The sequence below is a fragment of the Protopterus annectens genome, chromosome 12.part0 (assembly GCF_019279795.1).
Source record: "Protopterus annectens isolate FY-2018-M chromosome 12.part0, PAN1.0, whole genome shotgun sequence".
NCBI classification, from domain to species: Eukaryota; Metazoa; Chordata; order Ceratodontiformes; family Protopteridae; genus Protopterus; species Protopterus annectens.
Window position 1 is genome coordinate 1434262436 of NC_056746.1, and position 20286 is coordinate 1434282721.

Here is a 20286-nt window from a genome sequence, read left to right on the forward strand (position 1 = left end):
ATGGTCAACGAGAGCTTCAATATACTGGTTCCCACAATTAGGAGTACACAGAAGACAGTAATATCGGAATACAGCTTCTTGTGCTGTGCATATTCGTTTTGGTGATCTTTTAGACAACCCTCAGCCAATATAACTTTGAACATATATTTAAGGAGTACTTTGCTTCTTTCTTCCTTGATAGAAAATGTAACACAGAGCTTACAGCTTTTGCTTAATCTAACAAACTCATGACATTTCCTACGAAACTGAAAGTGAAACTCACCTTGATCTCCTTTACTAAGGGAAGTATGATGTGGACTGCTACAGAACTAACAAGCCCGTATTTTGCTACAGACTACAGTATTAGTGGACTATTTTGCTACAGACTACAGTATTAGTTGACTGCAAAGCAAGCTGTTGATCTGCTTATGTTCCATACATATGCAGTAATACAAGGCCATGCATTAAAAGACAGCATGTATTGATCCTTAAGAGGTTCAGCATTCAGAAAGAAAGACACTGCAGTTATAAAATGTAAGGACACAAACGGCATAACACTACAGTGCACTCGGGAAGCATAGTATCTAGATGTGGTGTCATTTTTAACATGCTATTTAATTTAAATGCATACATTTGTGCAATGATTAACTTTTATAGTGCTTTGGCCAAATTGTTTCATTAGTGTTACATGTACCACACGTTGCTTATACAGTGGTGTACCTGGTCCTTTATAAACGAAACCACCAAAGAAAGGATTGAATTCAGGTGGACAACCTGATGGTGGGGTCATTAGTGATGAGGTAGCTGAAGAAACAAAACAGACAGTTTCACAACTTGACTTCTGAACCCTGGTATGAATTAATGATTTAATTAGTCAATTTCATGTTATAATAAAAAATTATCACATGATTAGAATAGATAACAGAGATTTTGTCTAAAACACTTGAAAGATTTACAGTAAATTACATAATAGCAAAACTTCTGGGCAATACTTGGTAAATCTACTGTGATGTCCATAATTCTTCTCTTCTTATTTATCATCAGACTGAAACACTGATGTAAGTGGTCTGGGCATCAGTAATCAGCCAGTGGCACTGACTGTTTTGTAATGAAGCCTCACTTTTCATGAGCATGTCAAAATCTTTTGCATTTTTGTTTATCACTGATGTTTTGCCCCCTGTGTTCTTTGCAACTGGTCAGCAAGTTAAAAAGGGCTTCCATCATTTGAGAAAACAAAATGTTGAGTGATCTGGTTGGCAGTACATGGTCCACACTTTGGTAAAATCATTGCCATTTGCAGTGTATTTATTATGTTGCTAGTCTTTTAATTTCTTGGGGGGGGGGGATAGAAAACTGATAGAAGTGTAGTTCTGAAAAAATAGTTTGTGATGCAAATAAAAAAATCACAGATTTCAAATATCACTAGCATCATTAAAGCATTTTTTGTACAAGAGGTTTGGAACCTTGCATCCCTACCCCATACACCTGCTACTTATTTACACTTAATTCATAGATTGCTGAAAAGAAGGGATACTCTGAAGTACTGCAATCTCAAATTTGGATAATATTCCATCATCTATACTTGTAGCTCCAGTCTTCCAAAAGTAGAAATTAAGGTCTTATTATTTACAGTAAATGAGATCCTCTTTTTTTCTCTCCACTGTAACTGAAGAATGTGTTTGTATTTACTTACTAATACTTAACAGGGAAAACTAGTACTCTGGTTTCCTCCCACAGGTTGCTCTAAAATCTCTATGAAGACAGTCTTTGCCTTGCAATTTTTAATGTGTGTTGTAGCTGAAAAGGGTATATGAGATCAGTACACTTACCCAGTTATCAAACAATTAACTACATAAACCTTGGTGTCGGATTCAAGCAGATTAAACTGGACGGCAAAGAAATACTCGCTTTCCATTTTATAGACAAATTTTTAGTGGTCCACTGTAAAGGGCTGTTTAAAAAAATCTCCATGCAATGTTAGTTATTACAACTCCGCCAAGTCTGTTCTTCAAATTTTCCCTTAAGGAAGCTCTACTCTTAGTATAACCAGACTACTCACTGTATTATAAGCCTAGCACTTGTTCTCAATACTTCTCTACTAAGTAAGCACTCTCGTACTAAGTAAAGCACTACATCTACTTACTACCCCTGTGAATATCCACTTCACTTAAAGGTATACCACTCCCTTATACTGTTCTAGCATGTCGAGTGGTAGATTACTGGCGTCGTCTCCAGTTTAGCTGGTCAATCTGGGCATCTTGAGACAATGCTACAATTGTCTCATGTACACAGACAACCCTCTCCTCCTCCCAACAAACACAATTACATGTGAGAGATGCAACTATATAGCCAAACTGGAGGCTGAACTCTCTCAACTCAGGGCTGGCATGACCAGACAGGAGGAGATGGCAACCATACACACAACAATCCCAGTCCCACATAGACTTACCACAACTACAAACCAAACACATAAAAACATAAAGACATGCTCGGAGGCTCTAATAAAAAACTTACCAAAACAACAGAGGCTCCCAAAGCAGACATCCAAAAATCCACCACCTCAAAACAAAACACATGCAACACATACTTCAATAAATCAGTGCGTCGACCAATCACAGCCCTTAAGGCCAAACACCTTGCCTGATACACTAGTAATAGGTGACTCCATAGTCAGACACACTGATGTCCCACTGACCAGGCTGAACAAGGAGAAGGTGACTGTGAGCTGTCTATCGGGAGCTAGGATCCGCCACATAACACACCCACTCAGGTCACTCCAAAGCAAGTACAAATATGACTCCGTCATTGTCCATGCTGGTGTGAATGACCTGAGACGTACCTCCCTGGACTACATGAAAAGAGACATAGAGGAGATCTCCGATTATGTAGCCCAGGCTGGTATGACCCTGACCCTGAGCAGCATCTTGCCCTCACCAAGAATGATACCACAATACAAAGACAAGATGATCAGCTTTAACAATTGGCTCAAGTACTGGTGTCATTCTAAGGAGATCCAATGTCTGTCTGCCTGGGATCATATGTTGGACAAGCCATGCTGTTTCGCAAGGGATGGCTTACACCTGTCACCACTGGGCTTCCGGATATTGACTAAGGCTCTTGCCACCCCCATAGTGCCTTTTTTAGGCAAGGCTCAAAAGACAAACCCACCTCCTTAGAAAACATAAATGGAAAAAAACTAAGGGTAATGCTGCTCAACGCCAGAAGTCTAAATCTCAAGATGCAGGCACTTGATGTACTCCTCAGCATGGAGAACATCGACGTCTGTGCAGTAACTGAAACCTGGTTCAAGGCTCCTGAGAGCACCCCAGCGCTGCCAGGCTATACCTCGTATCATGCTTTTCGGCCCCAAAACCCGGGCCGAACCACAAAGGGAGGGGGAGTGTCCATATTCATAAAGGACACCCACACCTCCAGGTTAGTAGCAACACATGAAGCATCAGAGACCATACAGGTGCAACTAACCATAGGCAAAACTGCTATACAACTGGTAGCATGTTACAGACCACCCTCCCAATCTCAAGAACCCCACTCAGCTTTCCTGAAGACATTGGAGGATATGAATGTATCACAAAATACCATCACACTGGGAGACTTCAACTACCCAAACATAGATTAGGTACATTATTCTATCCCTAATACCCTAGCCCAAAGGTTCCTGGAATTCATAAATTCAAATGCACTGGAACAACTAGTCACCTCTCCCACTAGGGGAGATAATATACTAGACCTGATCATCACAAACATGGGGACAAAATGCTCCACACCAGAAGTATACCCCTCACTAGTGAGATCTGACCACAAACTAATCACCCTGGATATACATATCTCACCTCCACCCCCAGCACAAAAGACCACAGTGAAAAACTTCTCAAAAGCAGACTTCACTCTTCTTAAGACTGAGATGGTATCCTTTAAGCCCACTGTGCCAGTGGATACCACATCCCACAATGCCAAATCCTTCACAAATGCTTTCTATGGACATCTCCAAGAATGCATGGATCATGCAATCCCAAACAAATCCAAGTCCCTCTCCACCAAATGTAAGCGTCCTGTCTGGTGGACCTCAGCCATAAACAAATTGTATAACAAAAGAAGGAAGCTACTGCACGTCAGAGCGAAATCCCATGAAGGGAAGACATCGCTGATCAACATTAGCAGAAAACTACATTCTCTCATAAAAACATCCAAGGCAAACTTTGAGAGAAAAATCGCTAAGGACACTAAAGATAACCACAAAGCCTTCTTCAGCTATGTTAGAAACCTGGGTGGAAACCCTCAGATATGCTCAGAGTTGGTTCACAACAACAAAAAATACACTGAACCCACAGATATTGCTAACATTCTGGCTGACAGGGTCAGTGCAAATTTCTCGCCTCCTTCACCCCCAAAAGAAGAAATACTTATCCCAGCTGAATGTAATCTCCCTGTCATCTCAGATGTCCAAGTGAGAACCGCCCCAAACAAAACAAAAAAACACAGCATCAATGGGACCTGACGGTATCCCGGGGTGCGTGTTACATGAACTCCAAGAGGAGCTAAACACACACATAAAAATGCAATTTAACCTTAGCCTTACTTCGGGATATGTACCTGAACACTGGCGTACAGCAACAGTGGTCCCACTCCACAAGGGGGGTGCCTCTACAGACCCTGGAAACTACCGCCCCATAAGCTTGACTAGCCTGGTCTGCAAAGCTATGGAAAGAATCATTATGGAACCCATAAACGGAGACATAGGGGACCTACAGACGCTTGACCCCACCCAGTTCGGCTTTGTAAAGGGCAGATCCTGCCTTTTAAACCTGGTTGACTTTTTGAAACAGTCACTAGAGCCATTGATGAGGGCAAAGCAGTCCATACAGCATACCTGGACTTGGCTAAGGCCTTTGACACAATACCCCACTCAGGTATCATAGATAAGCTAAACAGCTTAAAAGTAAACCCTTATGTCACTAGATGGGTTGCAAACTGGCTAAAGGACAGAACCCATAAAGTTAAAATCGCTGGAGCAATGTCAGACTCAAAGCCAGTCACAAGTGGTGTCCCACAGGGATCTGTCCTGGGACCCCTCTTGTTCGGCATTTATTTCTCAGATGTTAAAGCAAACATGGGAGGGCTGTGGCTGACAAAGTTCGCAGATGACTGCAAACTAGGCGCCATAGTTGATACACCAGCAGATACACACATCCTACAAAAAGGCCTCACTGAAACGGACAACTGGTGCCGTAGTCACGGCCTTAAACTAAATGCCAAAAAATGTGTAGTCATCTCTTTTGGAAAAAACAAAGTACCCACAAATTATCACATAGACAGCAACCCACTGAGTACGGAAAAAGTAATCAGAGACCTAGGGACCCAAGTAGACAGTGACCTCTCATTTGACACCCACGTTGCCAAAGTGGTTAGAAAAACATTCTACCTTGCACACCTCATCATGAAGGGTTTCACATCCAGATCCAAGGATGTCATTGTACCCTATATTCCTCCCTCATCAGACCCATGATTGAGTACAATGCCCCATTTGGTATGTACCTCACCCGGCACTTGCAACAGCTGGAGAGACCACAAAAGTACCTCACCAAAAGGATCAAGGGTCTCCAACATATGTCTTATTCTGCCAGACTAAAGAAACTTCAGCTCTATTCAGTAGCATACCGCTTGCTCAGAGGTGATCTCTGCCTGATGTACAAGGCCATGTCCAATCAGGATCTGATGGACATGCTCCACCTAAAAAAATCCAAATCCATCAGGACCACGAGAGCTAAAGACTTAAACCTCGGCACAAATATGAATAGGACATGCTGGAGGGATAGATTCATAACCCAGAGGCTTCCCATGCTTTGGAACAGGATCCCAGTTCAGATTAGGCAGAGCCCTCACTGACTCTCTTCAAGAGAAATCTTGATGAGTGGATGGGAGATCGTAAGTTTACCCCAGGGGTCACATCTGTGTCACTGCTAGACAGGGGCACAGTAAACTAATTCTATTATATAAGGGGACCTTCACTGTGTCACTACTAGACAGAGGCACAGTATTCTAGATTTATTCTGTACATTTTTGTACCATTTCATGGGGTGGCAAAAGCCACATCACTATGGCTAGGCTTACAAATGCCGCAGGGCAGATAGCCTAGTACTATACTATGAAACTATGAAACAACAGTGCAAACTTGTTAAAATTTGTGCATTTTACCAAATTCCAGCATCACTTACTACAGATGCATGCAATAGAACATTTTATTATGAAAAAAGTAGCAGGCTTCTTCTACTGCACAAAAAAAAACTCAAGAAATTTGTTAAAACAAGCATAAAACAATATTCTGCTTTTCATGTGTTTGTAAAAATAATCCATATACTATACAGCTGAATAAGAAAGTAGAGGAAGCAGTTTTAGAAAGTTATTTGGATACATTAGCTCACCCTAGCATAGTTTTGTCTTGTATTTTATGCAGCAACAATTATTTGCATGAACTCCGACATGGCACCTTGATATTTATTTGTTTTACTGTACTGCAGGAGACACTCCCTGACTGTAATCAACATGGCACAACTAGCAAGCTACATGCTATATGACCAAGTGATAAGGGATAGGATTGAGCTAATCATGCTGGATCTCACATCCTCAGGTCAGGATGGCAACTAGGTTAGCTTGTGTCCTCTCATCATGGAAAGCCATCTGACTGACTTTAACCTGCAGCAGAATGAACACACTGACTGAGGAATGGAAGGTCTGATGGTAGTATGTAGGTATATATATATATATATATATATATATATATATATATATATATATATATATATACATATAAATACAAGAAACAAAGTAATAAAAAAGGCTCTCCATGTCATGTCTTTCTTTTCATTTATTTACATTTCATTTCCAGTTTTTTTTTTTCCTTTTAGATCTATCCTGCCTTTAGTTACAAATAAAGCAAGATAACCAAAATATAGTATTAGATGCACTCTTTGACAAGTGCAACTCATTACAGTCCACGTGCATGAAAAAGTAATACTGCTCAATTTATTTTTGGCTTGGTCTGCTAAATTCTACTGAAAATTTGCATTGTCTCCCTCTTTTTCCTTCCTTTTTTCAGACAGCAGCAATCAATCTACCATTGCAAGTCAACAGTCAGCATTTAGAAAGTGCATTGTTTTTCATGGTCCTCACTCATGTTGATTTCCTAGTAAAACAGTGCAAAGAAATAATGCAAGTTTTTCCCCCAGTGGCTTAGGCATACTAACAATCCCTGTTTTTAAAGAATAGTCCCTGTTTGGGCAGTTGTATCCTGAAAAAAAAAAACATGCAAAATGGTAAACACCCTGAGATGTTAGGACCAAACATTTTCTAAGTTTCCTTTAGCAAGTTGCATTAAACAATTATGTTGCATCTGCAACATAAAAATATTATATAAAGCAGCATAAACAGTTCATATTCTACAAAAATTATCTTTTTGTTGATAAGTCCAGCATTTGACACTGGCTGTGGGTATGGTTCGTCCTTCAAAATCTGACATTTCCATGAAAATATCCCACTTTGGGCATTTGAAAAGGTGGAAACCCTACATTAAATCTGTTTATTAGGATGACAGTGAACTGATTAAGCAGATGGTTGAAAAGACTTGGGAGAATGGGATATCATTTAGCTCCTGAGGGAATGTCCAGAGCTGAGCATGAGAAAGAAAGTGGCTGATCAACCAAATTTCACATACAGCAGTAATACAGGAAGATTGTCTTAGTTTCCAGAGGCTCACAGTAACTGTATGAGTAATCAGAGAGTCAACTGCTCTTAGAAACTGGCAAAGTTAAGCATTTAGGATTTGAAATTTAATGCCAGCTTTAGTATAGTACTAATATTATAATACATAAAAAAGCAGCTGAAAGCCCTCCAGGTGTAGCATCTCTAAGCCACTGAGGACCTGATCGCTTTGCCCCCCCCCACACTTGTGTGAGCAAGGAATCCTCTCACTCCAGCTAAAAGCAAAGAAATCTCTAACCAGCAATCACCCAAAAATAGACTGCAGCCCCTGGTTTAACTCCAGGAACCTTGTTGTTGCCGCTTGTGTAGTAACCACTGAGGACCTGATCGCTTTGGGTCTCCCCCCCCCCCACTTATGTGAACAAGGAATCCTCTCACTCCAGCCAAAAGCAAAGAAAACTCTAACCAGCAATCATCCAAAAACAGACTGCAGCCCCTGGTTTAACTCCAGGAACCTTGTTGTTGCCGCTTGTGTAGTGTAGGTGCCAGCTTTTGTAACTACTGTTATGCCTTGTTAAAATCTGTTACAGTCAGCTAGAGTGCATACCCCAGGGGCAAAAGCTGCAAACATTCTTCCTCTTAGCCCACCCCCACCCCTTTCATTCCATTTCACTGTTAATAATTTGTTATATGTGAAGGTATTTATCCCCTCTCAATAGTCTTAGCCTTCAGTCCCTCCTTCTCAATACTTGTTCTTCACTAAACACCAAACAGAGGTGCAAAGTCTCCAGCTGCTTTTATCTTTAGCTACATTGTGTGCAGCAAACAATGAGCAAAGGGGAATACAAATATAAAAGAGAATAAAATCTGCCATTGCAGACTAATAAGCAGCACACAACTTCTACCTGTGGTGTATTCCTACACAGTTTTTCTTGGAGAAACCTTCCAGTCCTTGAACAAGGGTGTCTGTATGTTTACCTTATTTCCTTGGCTGTCCTTGATAATTAGCTAGGTTTAGCAGAGTCCCTTGGATTCTCCCCTGCTACTTTAAATTCCAATTGAAGGTCCCCCCCACCCCCACCCCAAGTGATTGCTCAGGTACAACACACCATATTTGCTCTATTTGCAGCTGAAAGCCCTCCGGGTGTAGCATCTCTAGTAAGTGATGGAATTATTTTTCTTTTTTTCAGTGTTGTCTTCCGCACTGTAAACTCACTGTCCCTGCATAAAGTAGTACAGTAATTTCACTCTAAGGCAGCTTTCCAGTTATTTTTATTTTTGCTGGTATAGTTTATATTTGGATATTAGAAGCTTATGTTTTTGTTTTTGCTTGCTCCCAATTTCGGTAAAGTTCCTCTAAATAATACTTTAGACTACTTTATAATGTCACAGTACTACTAGCTTAAAAGTGATTCCAACAGCTTCTTTCAAAAAATAAGGGCATGAATATAAGCTACTTTATTAATTGTGTCTTCATGTAAAGCTTTTTTGTTTAATTGTCATAACTACCTGCTATGTGCAAACTCTTTTTTCTCTCCTCCACGTTTGTCTCTCTTTCTCCCTAAGGTACCCTGCTCCTCATTGTGTTGTTCCTGATATAGTCTCTAAAAACCTACCTACCTGGTGACAAAGGACCCTATCGAAATACCTGCAGTCTCATCTAACAGCCTTATTTTCCCTGCACCCTCTTTCAAGGAAGCAAGAAAGTATGTGGTTGTCTAAGTTCATAGGTTCATAGGTTCATAGGTTAGTACTAGGCTAACTGCCCTTGCGAGCCATTTTAAGCCTAGCCAATTATCCCCTGTGAGATTCAAACCCTGTACCTTGTGTTTGTAAGGCAAACACCTTAACCATTAGGCCACCCGGCTTGTAAAACTGACTACCGTCTACTACTGCTTCAGAGGTACTAAAGTACGCTACGAGCCTGAACAGCCAAGCAGCTTTACCCCCCTCCTACCTACCCTGCATCCAACAAACCTCTTCTACTTTATAATAACCCCCTTTACTAGCTATCACTCCTTCCCTACTTCTAAACCAGCTAGCTCCCTTACATATTTACCTGCAATACTAGATCTGCCCACTAGGTGGCAACCTTATCCCATCTTTTATCTCCTGCTTATCCCACTGTATTTCTTCTGTAATTACACTACATCTCTTAAATCCTAGACCTGCTCTTATTTTCTCACTTACCCTTTACTTCAACTGTTTACAGCCACCTGTTTTATTCTCATAGACTTCAGTTTTATCTCTGATCTTTACCACTCCTGACTTGCTTAACTTTCCCTCAGTTACTAGCACTGCTGATAGTTTATTCTCTTTCTTCTCCTTCACTTGTCTCTACCCGCTCTGTTTGCCCTACGGGTTCACTCCTCTCCCTTACCCTCCCCCAAATCTCACCCATCCCAGGGGTCCTACTCTTATACCATCTAACTGCACCCCTTTCCTCTTCCACCAATCACAAACCCTTCACCATTGGCCACTTAACTCCAATTCCCTCCTTTCACTTACCACTCCCTATCTCTCCCACCACATCCTCCACCTATTCCTTTCCACACCTAGTATACCTCCGAGCCTATAACAGCAACCTAACAACTTACCCTTCCAGATGTATAAGCTACCCACCCCAGCCCTCTTATAGAGGTTACTCATACTTACACTTCTACCACCTCTAACTTTAGCTTACCTGCTAACCTCCTATGAACACCCATTATATCCATACCTTCTCTACCTCAATAAGCTATCTACCTCTCCTTCTCTACCTACTTTCACTAACCATGTTAACATAACATGTACATCCAGCTATCTACTAGCAAAATAACATAGGATAGCCCACATTAGATATGACTCTCCCAATCCCAAAAAATCTCTACCTCTATATAGTAAATTCCCAAATCCTAGACTTCAAACACTACTCTTCTCTTTAAAAGATGGAGACATTCACCCAAACCCAGGCCCAACAACTGCTACTACCACTCAACTCCTCAACCCCAACCCCTCTACTATCCATTCCCTTACCAAACCACCTAACTCGCTCTTATTAGCTCATCTCAACATACGTAGCATTAATAACAAAGCTGCACAACTCCACGCTCTCCTGGAAGTCTACTCCTTTGACATTCTTTGTTTAACAGAAACTTGGTTAAAACCTGTAACTAAAGACAATGAAGTCATCCCACCCGGTTATAATACTTTGCAACTTGACCGTGAAACCAAAAAGGGTGGTGGTGTACCTATCCTATTTAAATCTGGATTACAGATTACTATCTATGACTATAAACCACCTCAAGACTCCAACGCTGAAATTCTTATTACCAAACTTCAACTTAACACATTCAAATCCATCTATATTATCTGTATCTATCTTCCTCCTGGTAATAACATTGCCACCATAGAAAATATCCTTTGTTGGTTATCCCAAAATTTACCCCAAGAAACCATAATCCTAGGTGATTTTAACATTGATTAGAAGTGTTGTAGCAGTAGCCACCCTACCAGCCATATTAACCTTTTTGTTTTTTCTCAAACCATTACCTCCCCTACCAGGATAAACAAGCCTAATAAGAACGAAAGTACCTTAGATTGAATTCTCATAAATAATCATCCCCAGACATATGAAGCTGGAACCCTCCCTGATGATGTAAGTGACTACTCACTAACCTACATCATCAGGCTTAAATCCAATCTGCCTAATCCAACCACATCTAGGACAATTAGAACCAAGAAAAACTTCAACCCCGATATCTTCCAGAGAAAACTAAGAGCATGCAACTGGTCTCACTTAAAATACCTCACACTGGAGGAGGCTGTTAATTACTTTAATTCTAACTTCCTAGCCACACTAGACCACTATGCACCAACCTGCTCTATTAGAATGAGAACTAAATCTGCCCCATGGCTTTCAAAAGAAACCAGGCAAAAAATCCAGCTCAGAAATAAATACTGGAATAAATCTCGTTTAACTAAAAACCCAGTAGACCAACAAAACTTCAGACAGCTGAGAAATGAAACTAAAAAAGCTATACTGTCTGACAAAAGAAACTACTACCTACAATTCCAGCAGACTCACCATAATAACCCACAAAAGGTCTGGGCGAGTATTAATCAATTATTACACCCAGGTCAATCCATCACACCAAACCCACAAGGCACAGACCAGGAGAATCCCAAGCAGACTGCTAATGCCTTTAATACCTTTTTCATTGAGGCCATTCAAACTCTTGCCAGTCAGTTATCTACTCAGAACTTAACTACATCCAACTCTAACCCATCCCCTCCATTTCTCTTCCAATCAGTCCCAACATATATTCTTAGCCTTATCCAAAAACTGAAACCTTGCACAACTTCAGCAGACCAAATAAACACTGAATATCTACAAAAGGCAGCCAAATCCATTGCCTGTCCCATTTCCATTCTCATCAATAGAACCATCAGTGAAGGACACATCCCTAAAATCTGGAAAGTATCCCATATTATCCCCCTTCACAAGGGTGGGAACTCTACTGAACTCTCCAATTACCGTCCCATAGCCCTACTTTCTCCCTTAGCAAAGATCATGGAAAAATGCATCCACAGACAATTGTTAGACCACCTAATCCAAAATAACTTTCAAACTCTCAACATGGTTTCAGACCTTCCCACAGCACTGCTACTGCCCTCCTTTCCTTTATTGACTGTATTAACAAAAACCGTAACCTCAATATGCTTTCCTCTGCACTGTTAATAGATCTAAGGCATTCAATATGGTAAATCACCAAATACTTGCAAATATCCTCAAATCCCTGTCACTAGATGCACTAGCTATAAAATGGTTGCAGTCCTACTTAGATAACAGACAACAGGCTGTACTCTGGCATAACATTCTATCTACCCATCTGCCCATTAACATTGGTGTTCCTCAAGGGTCCATATTAGGGCCTCTCCTGTTTTCTATATTTATCAACGACCTTCGCCTAGCAATCCTCCAAGCTACATGCATACAATATGCAGATGATTCTATACTTATATGCTCAGCCACATCTATATCTGAACTTCACTCAATGTGTTTAACACAGTTGAACAATGGTTTGCACAGCTCTGTCTCCTTCTGAACCCCAAAAAAACTTAACTCCTCCTTTTTACTCCTACTTGTAAGTCCCCCCTAATAGACTTCACAGTAACATCCAATACTGGTACTCTCATACCCCCAGATCCAACTACCAAACTACTAGGTATCACCACAGATAACAACCTTAACTTCGTCACCCATATTAACAATACTCTCATCATCATCATCATTCGGCTGTTCCCGTTAGGGGTCGCCACAGCGGATCATCTGTTTCCATTTCTTCCTGTCCTCTGCATCATGCTCTTTCACACCAACCGCCTGCATGTCCTCTCTCACCACATCCATAAACTTCATCTTAGGCCTTCGTGTTTTCCTCTTACCTGGCAGCTCCATCCTTAGCATCCTTTTCCCAATATACCCAGCATCCCTCCTCAGCACATGTCCAAACCAACGTAATCTCACCTCTCTTGCTTTGTCTCCAAACTGTCCAACCTGAGCTGACCCTCTAATATACTGATTCCTAATCCTGTCCATCCTAGTCACACCCAGTGCAAATCTTAACATCTTTAACTCTGCCACATCCAGCTCTCACTCCTGCCTTTTCGTCAATGCTACCATCTCCAACCCATATAACATAGCTGGTCTCACTACCCTCTTGTAGACCTTCCCTTTCACTCTTACAGGTACCCATCTGTCACAAATCACGCCTGACACTCTTCTCCACCCATTCCACCCTGCCTGTACTCTCTTCTTCACCTCTCCTCCACACTCACCATTACTCTGAACTGTTGATCCCAAGTACTTAAACTCATCCACAATACTAATCTGTTAACAGAAAACTAGGCTCTCTCTCTATAGGATCAAACTCTTCCCCTCTCCTGCAGCTAGAATAACTATTGCTCACACCTATCTAATTTCTACTTTCCTCTATGCCTCACCCATATATACACTAATCTCTCTAAAAACAACCTTAATAAAATGGAAAACTCCTACAATAACATAACCAGGTTTGCTACAGGTAACCCTTTCAGAACCCACCACTGTTTTAATCTAAAGCAGCTAGGATGGCTTGAATTACAAAAGCAGCTTAAATTCCACCAACTGACCACTGCCCACAAAACCTTTTACCAACCTACCAATACCCCAATACTATCTACCCTCATAACCCCCTACAACAATCTAAAGACCTTACGATCATCACATAAACTTCTTGTAAATATTTGTAAATCAAACAACAGGGCTGAGGACTCTCTTTTCTCTAATACTGTTGGAAAACCCTGGAACCTTCTTCCTAACGAACTTTCCTCTCTTCCCTCTATATCACTCTTTAAAACCAAACTGAAACTTTTCCTCAGAACACACTGGTTGTGCCCCTGTACTAAACCTGACTGATTAGCTCTTCTTACTTGGTTCAACCTACCCTCCTTTTCTCAGTAATCAAGTTCCTTTTCTTAATAACAACTTACCTTGTCCTTCTATACTATTACTTACATCTTCAGAATATCATTAAGGAAACTACTTTTACTAATATATTGTATAATTTCAGCTCCTACCTTTTCTTTATGACTACTTGTATACTAATATATTGTATAATTCAGCTGCCATCTTTTTCTTTATGATGTATTGCAACTACATTTTGTATTGTACTAATTGTATCTGTATATTTTGCACTATGTTATGAACGAATGACCTCTTTGATTATTTTCTGTACTGCACCTGCAATGTTCATTGTATACATTAATTTTTGTATATGTGATTTTGTTTGTTAGCTTATCTCCCTGGGCCTCTACTGAAAATGGACATATATCCAGTTAGACTAGCCCAGTCAACAAATATAAAATAAAATAAAATAAAATAAATAAATAAAAACACTGTAAATAAATCAGAATCACAAAACTATTAAGTAAGAAATATACAATTATAAAATACAGAGTATAAAACAAAACTTCTGACAAGTTATGATTAAAAAAAAACTCAGGACCTTTAAAGAAATCATGCAACTTTTAAAAGAAATTACTTGCATTTTTTCCTGAAAACCAAAACTCCCATAGCAGTCACTATTATCTATCAATATTTCCGGGGACAGTTGTGACACCTGTAGTAAACCCTGCTGCCTAGTAGGATAGCTACAATACTGTGATGCCAAACATTAGTACTGCAGGAAGTTAAAACTATGTGCACTGTTGTACAATACTGTGATGCCAAACATTTGTACTGCAGGAAGTTAAAACTATGTGATCTGCTGACAACTTTACTAACTGTGGGAAACTCTTACTGTCTTGGTAGCACAGTCTTCTAGAAGGCTTGTGTAGCCAAGGTACTATGAACTTAATGATACTGTCAGTTTATCAGATGGAACAGTGTTTTTTTATCTTTATGTTTCTTCTAGTTGACTGACAAGGCTAAGTACTGACTTTGCAGTTTTCTGAAGTGGTTTATGCGTCCTTGCATGCAAGGCAGACAGTCTCCATCTGTTGTGGGGTCTTTTCTTATTACAGATGCATGCAATGTACTGCACTTTTACCGATATGGCCATCAGTCATTCCAACATTGCATGGTCAGTACTGTTCACAGTGTACAAATGATACCAATGTTAAAAACATCTGAAGAGCTTCACTGCCTTCCCTGTAAATATAGTGGTCATTTTAGAGGATGCATAAGCACAAGCAATACAGTGTAATGCCTCATCTGCTCTTTCTAATCAAACTCAGATTTTCAAGGGGAACGTTCTTAATTTGCTTGATGCTCCTGGAATAAAGCCTAATTTATGGACTCCAGCAACTGCAGTTCTAACTATCCTGCAAGTGTCTGAATCAATGGGTGGGATGCAGCTTTCTGTATTCACTCCATTTAAAAGACCACCATTTCATCATGAATGTGCACTTTTTAGAGCTCCATTAAGGCATCTACTAAGATCCAAGCAGTCTCCACAGATCTTTTGGAAAAGACCAAATAAAGACTATACTCCTCAAATCAGCAATAACGGTTCCTGCACTGGGCAAAGGTTCTATTACTATCTCTTAGTTCTAAAGGGGATTGGAGGCTGCCTTCTTATCTTCAATCTCGGCAATATCAAGAAATGCACATCAGTACATAATGTTCAAAAGGTGATACTCCGAGGCTCATGACCCTTCTGACACAAGGCACATGGGTAGTGTTACTAGATAAAAGGGATGTCTTCTATCACACATCGGTGTCTTGGATTTGCACAGATATTTCCTTTGAATCACTATGGGAAACTATCAGTTTTTACCTTTTAGTCTGTTCTTTCTGCACGAAGTGTGCACTAAGGCTTCAGTAGTGGTTGCAGAGATCCTTCAGGAAAGGACCTCCATGTCTTTGTATGTGCTCCTACCTGGATGACTGGTTCTTGATGGTCTTGTTAACAGATTTATTGGTGGTACCCTTGTCTCAAACACTTCTGTGACTGCAGACCCCAAGAGTTTATAAGCTAGGAAAAGACCTCTGACACCCCACTCAAAGGGCTTCCTTTTTCTGAGCATAAAGTCAGAAAATTGTCAGCCCAGAGATTGGGCCTAGGATGCTACAGCTCCACATCTTCAGTGCAAACACTCTCCTGCATCTTCTGGTTTTAATAGCAACTAATGTCTTCACCTTTCATTCACATGCTTGAGGATGTGTGTTCTGCAATGTATGATGATGTGTCATTGGCAACAAAAGCATACTTGCTGCCATAACAGTCTCTGGTGACAGACCCTGCTTGGATTTTCAATGTTGACTCTCTCTTCATGTCTTACTTGCATGGGTCTTCCTTTCATGCAGCAGAACCCATCACAGATCTTGCTAATAAGGTTCACTAGTGAGATCGGGAGCCCACATTAACTTTTCTGAACCTTACCCAACAGTAAAAGGGGATCCATGTAATCCAGACAGCATTTCATGCAGTTCATCTTGCTTTGAAGGATCCAGGGGCTTCCAGCAAGACATCCAAGCCACGGAGGGTTCTAAAACAAGAAAGGCATACAACACTTGCTTCTACCCTGTGAATAAATGCAGTGTATTACCGGCATTGGGACAATTATAACAGGCAGTCCGCAGCCCAGAAGGATTCCCTGAACTATACCAGTGCTGTACTGGAAATTACAATTTGGGGATCTTGTCTGCTTATGGTATTCCAGGAGCGGGGGCACCTTGGAAAACAATGCGTTCAGCTAAGTTCAGGAAAACTAAACTGGGCAGCTTCATCTCATGCCAGGGTAGGCTGCTGCATGCCTGTCCCATATTACTATCAATTCTGAAGCAAATCAAAAAATTTAATGTCAACCAAGGACATCTCATCAACTTGGAAAGGTGATCTGCTTTACCTCAGAGCCAGGCTCTTAGTTTCTCTCTCTTGCTCATACCAGACATCAGATGAATCCGAAGTCACCAGGAAGTCATCCACAAATTAGACCTGTTCTGCTCCATGGAACATTTTCATTGTTATGGGGAAAATCCTATGCTACTTCTGTTGGTCAGGATGTAGATAATTTTGAACTGTTAAACACGAAAAAGACGCCACCTCCCAATCCAGTGTAGACTAGGCTCTAGTTGCAAGTCCTGCGGGTTGTTTAAATAATAAATCCAAGTAACGTAGTAACGTAGCGAAAAATAACGCTTTTATTTGTACAAGAAAAAAGAGCGTTTTCGCTGTAGTATCACCACAGCTTCTTCAGAGTAAAACCACTGTTTAAAAAGACCGCCAATTAAATACATAAAAGGTGCATGACGCGGTGGAATGAAATAATGCATTTAAAGAGCCACTATACCAAAACCACGTACAATGCACACACAACCTACTAACATTATAAAATTTATATTAAAATCATTTAAACATGCCTTCTATTAAAGAATATATGTGTAAAAAACTACTCTTAATGAAAAATATGTCACTATATTACATAGAAAATACAATGTAAGCTAATCTTCATGATACCTACAAAAACTTCATTGAAAATCAGGCAATTGTCTGTTATAAAAATCATTAGCTACCAAATCAAAAAAAATTTTTCAAACCTAAATGCCAATTAACATATCCTGACTCATATAGTTCTTCACGGGAGCAATTTAAATAAATAATATATAATTACATGTATTGTTGATTATATTTATGCATGTAAAAATTATACCTTAAAATAAAATTCATAAACATATATTGTTGTTTGTACATTTATGTATGAATAATTATATGTTAAAAATTAATAAACTTTGAACCAAGATAAGCAAAAACTAAAATTAATACATATTAAATATTGAAATAATGGACCCTAATTCTGTTTATGTCTCAAATAGTTCCTCATTTTTAGAATACATGAAATGTTACAACTCTCATTTAGTCCTGAAAAACAGAAGGAATTCAAGCGGAGTTGCCATTCCAACTCACGGACCTCTAGCAGGATATTAGTAGGTCCTCCCCTCAAAGTTTGTGGTACCGAGTCAATAGCTATAAAACTAAAACTATGTCCCTCATGTTTTTCACAATGTTTTGCCAGGGCATTTTCGCATTTTCTCGTTCTTATTGCGTACAAATGCTCATATACCCTGTCGCGTAATTTACTGTCAGTTTTTCCTACGTAGTATGCTTCACAGCAATTGCATAATGCCAGGTAAACTATAGACCTAGAAATGCAGTTAAGTTTACAATTAATGTAATGTCTATTGCCACCTATTTGAAAAGTACTACAATTTTTAACATATTGACAATATTTACAGAGACCACACTGCTTACATCCTTTAAATTTAGTGTTATTGTTAGACCTGTTTTTACTTTCAAGAATAGATTTCAAATTACTCCCTCTTTTATATACAAAATTAGGTCTATCACCTAATTTTTCAGATAATTCTTCATTATTAAGAATGAAATGCCAATTTTTTAATAAAATCGATTGAATTTCCAAAGAACTACTACTGAATGTGGAAATAAAGCTAATTTTGAAAGGGGTGGCTCTCTTAAAGTCATTACTGTTGTTAATATTCTCTGATGTAGTGACCACCTCTCCTACTTCGATGGAAGTTAAAGTAACATCAGAACTTTCTAAGGATGTTACTAAACTTGAATACATCTCGACAATATATAGGAAACCAACATACTGTAATTCCCTTCTACATTTTAAAAGTTCACATCATTTTAAGCAGAAAAAAGCTATCATTAAAGGACAACTTATAAGAGCTGCCAGGATGTGTAACAGGGATACAGCTTTTTATAAAGAATGTAACAACCTTGAAAGTATGTTTATAAGCAGAGACTATCCATTAGATCTGTTTTCTGAACTTCTGAGTGAAGTTGACAACAAACGATTGAATGGCTTGTATGTCCCTCTCCTTAAAAAGAGAATTTTAGAAGCTGATGTTACTTTAACTTCCATCGAAGTAGGAGAGGTGGTCACTACTTCAGAGAATTCAATCGATTTTACTGTGAAGCATACTACGTAGGAAAAAATGACCGTAGATTACGCGACAGGGTATATGAGCATTTGTACGCAATAAGAACGAGAAAATGCGAAAATGCCCTGGCAAAACATTGTGAAAAACATGAGGGACATAGTTTTAGTTTTATAGCTATTGACTCGGTACCACAAACTTTGAGGGGAGGACCTACTAATATCCTGCTAGAGGTCCGTGAGTTGGAATGGCAACTCCGCTTGAATTCCTTCTGTTTTCCAGGACTAAATGAGAGTTGTAACATTTCATGTATTCTAAAAATGAGGAACTATTTGAGACATAAACAGAATTAGGGTCCATTATTTCAATATTTAATATGTATTAATTTTAGTTTTTGCTTATCTTGGTTCAAAGTTTATTAATTTTTAACATATAATTATTCATACATAAATGTACAAACAACAATATATGTTTATGAATTTTATTTTAAGGTATAATTTTTACATGCATAAGTATAATCAACAATACATGTAATTATATATTATTTATTTAAATTGCTCCCGTGAAGAACTATATGAGTCAGGATATGTTAATTGGCATTTAGGTTTGAAAAATTTTTTTTGATTTGGTAGCTAATGATTTTTATAACAGACAATTGCCTGATTTTCAATGAAGTTTTTGTAGGTATCATGAAGATTAGCTTACATTGTATTTTCTATGTAATATAGTGACATATTTTTTATTAAGAGTAGTTTTTTACACATATATTCTTTAATAGAAGGCATGTTTAAATGATTTTAATATACATTTTATAATGTTAGTAGGTTGTGTGTGCATTGTACGTGGTTTTGGTATAGTGGCTCTTTAAATGCATTATTTCATTCCACCACGTCATGCACCTTTTATGTATTTAATTGGCGGTCTTTTTAAACAGTGGTTTTACTCTGAAGAAGCTGTGGTGATACTACGGCGAAAACGCTCTTTTTTCTTGTACAAATAAAAGCGTTATTTTTCACTACGTTACTACGTTACTTGGATTTATTATTTAAACAACCCGCAGGACTTGCAACTAGAGCCTAGTCTACACTGGATTGGGAGGTGGCGTCTTTTTCGTGTTTAATCAGTTAATTTTGAACTGTATTTGACATTTGTATTTCCGAAATATC

The 20286-nt window shown here is 39.2% G+C and overlaps 1 protein-coding gene across 3 annotated transcripts in view; it reads right to left on the bottom strand.

Moving 5' to 3' along the window:
- LOC122817246 (E3 ubiquitin/ISG15 ligase TRIM25-like) overlaps positions 1 to 20286 on the bottom strand; it is a 1463860-nt gene that overhangs the window by 346103 nt on the left and 1097471 nt on the right. For 2 of the 3 annotated variants that reach the window (XM_044090465.1, XM_044090464.1), the window contains exon 11: positions 700 to 783. The exons of the other annotated variant lie outside the window; for it this stretch is intronic. In XM_044090465.1, the coding sequence (XP_043946400.1) occupies positions 700 to 783 (84 nt within the window). The remainder of the gene's footprint in view (positions 1 to 699; positions 784 to 20286) is intronic. 3 annotated transcript variants of the gene reach the window in all.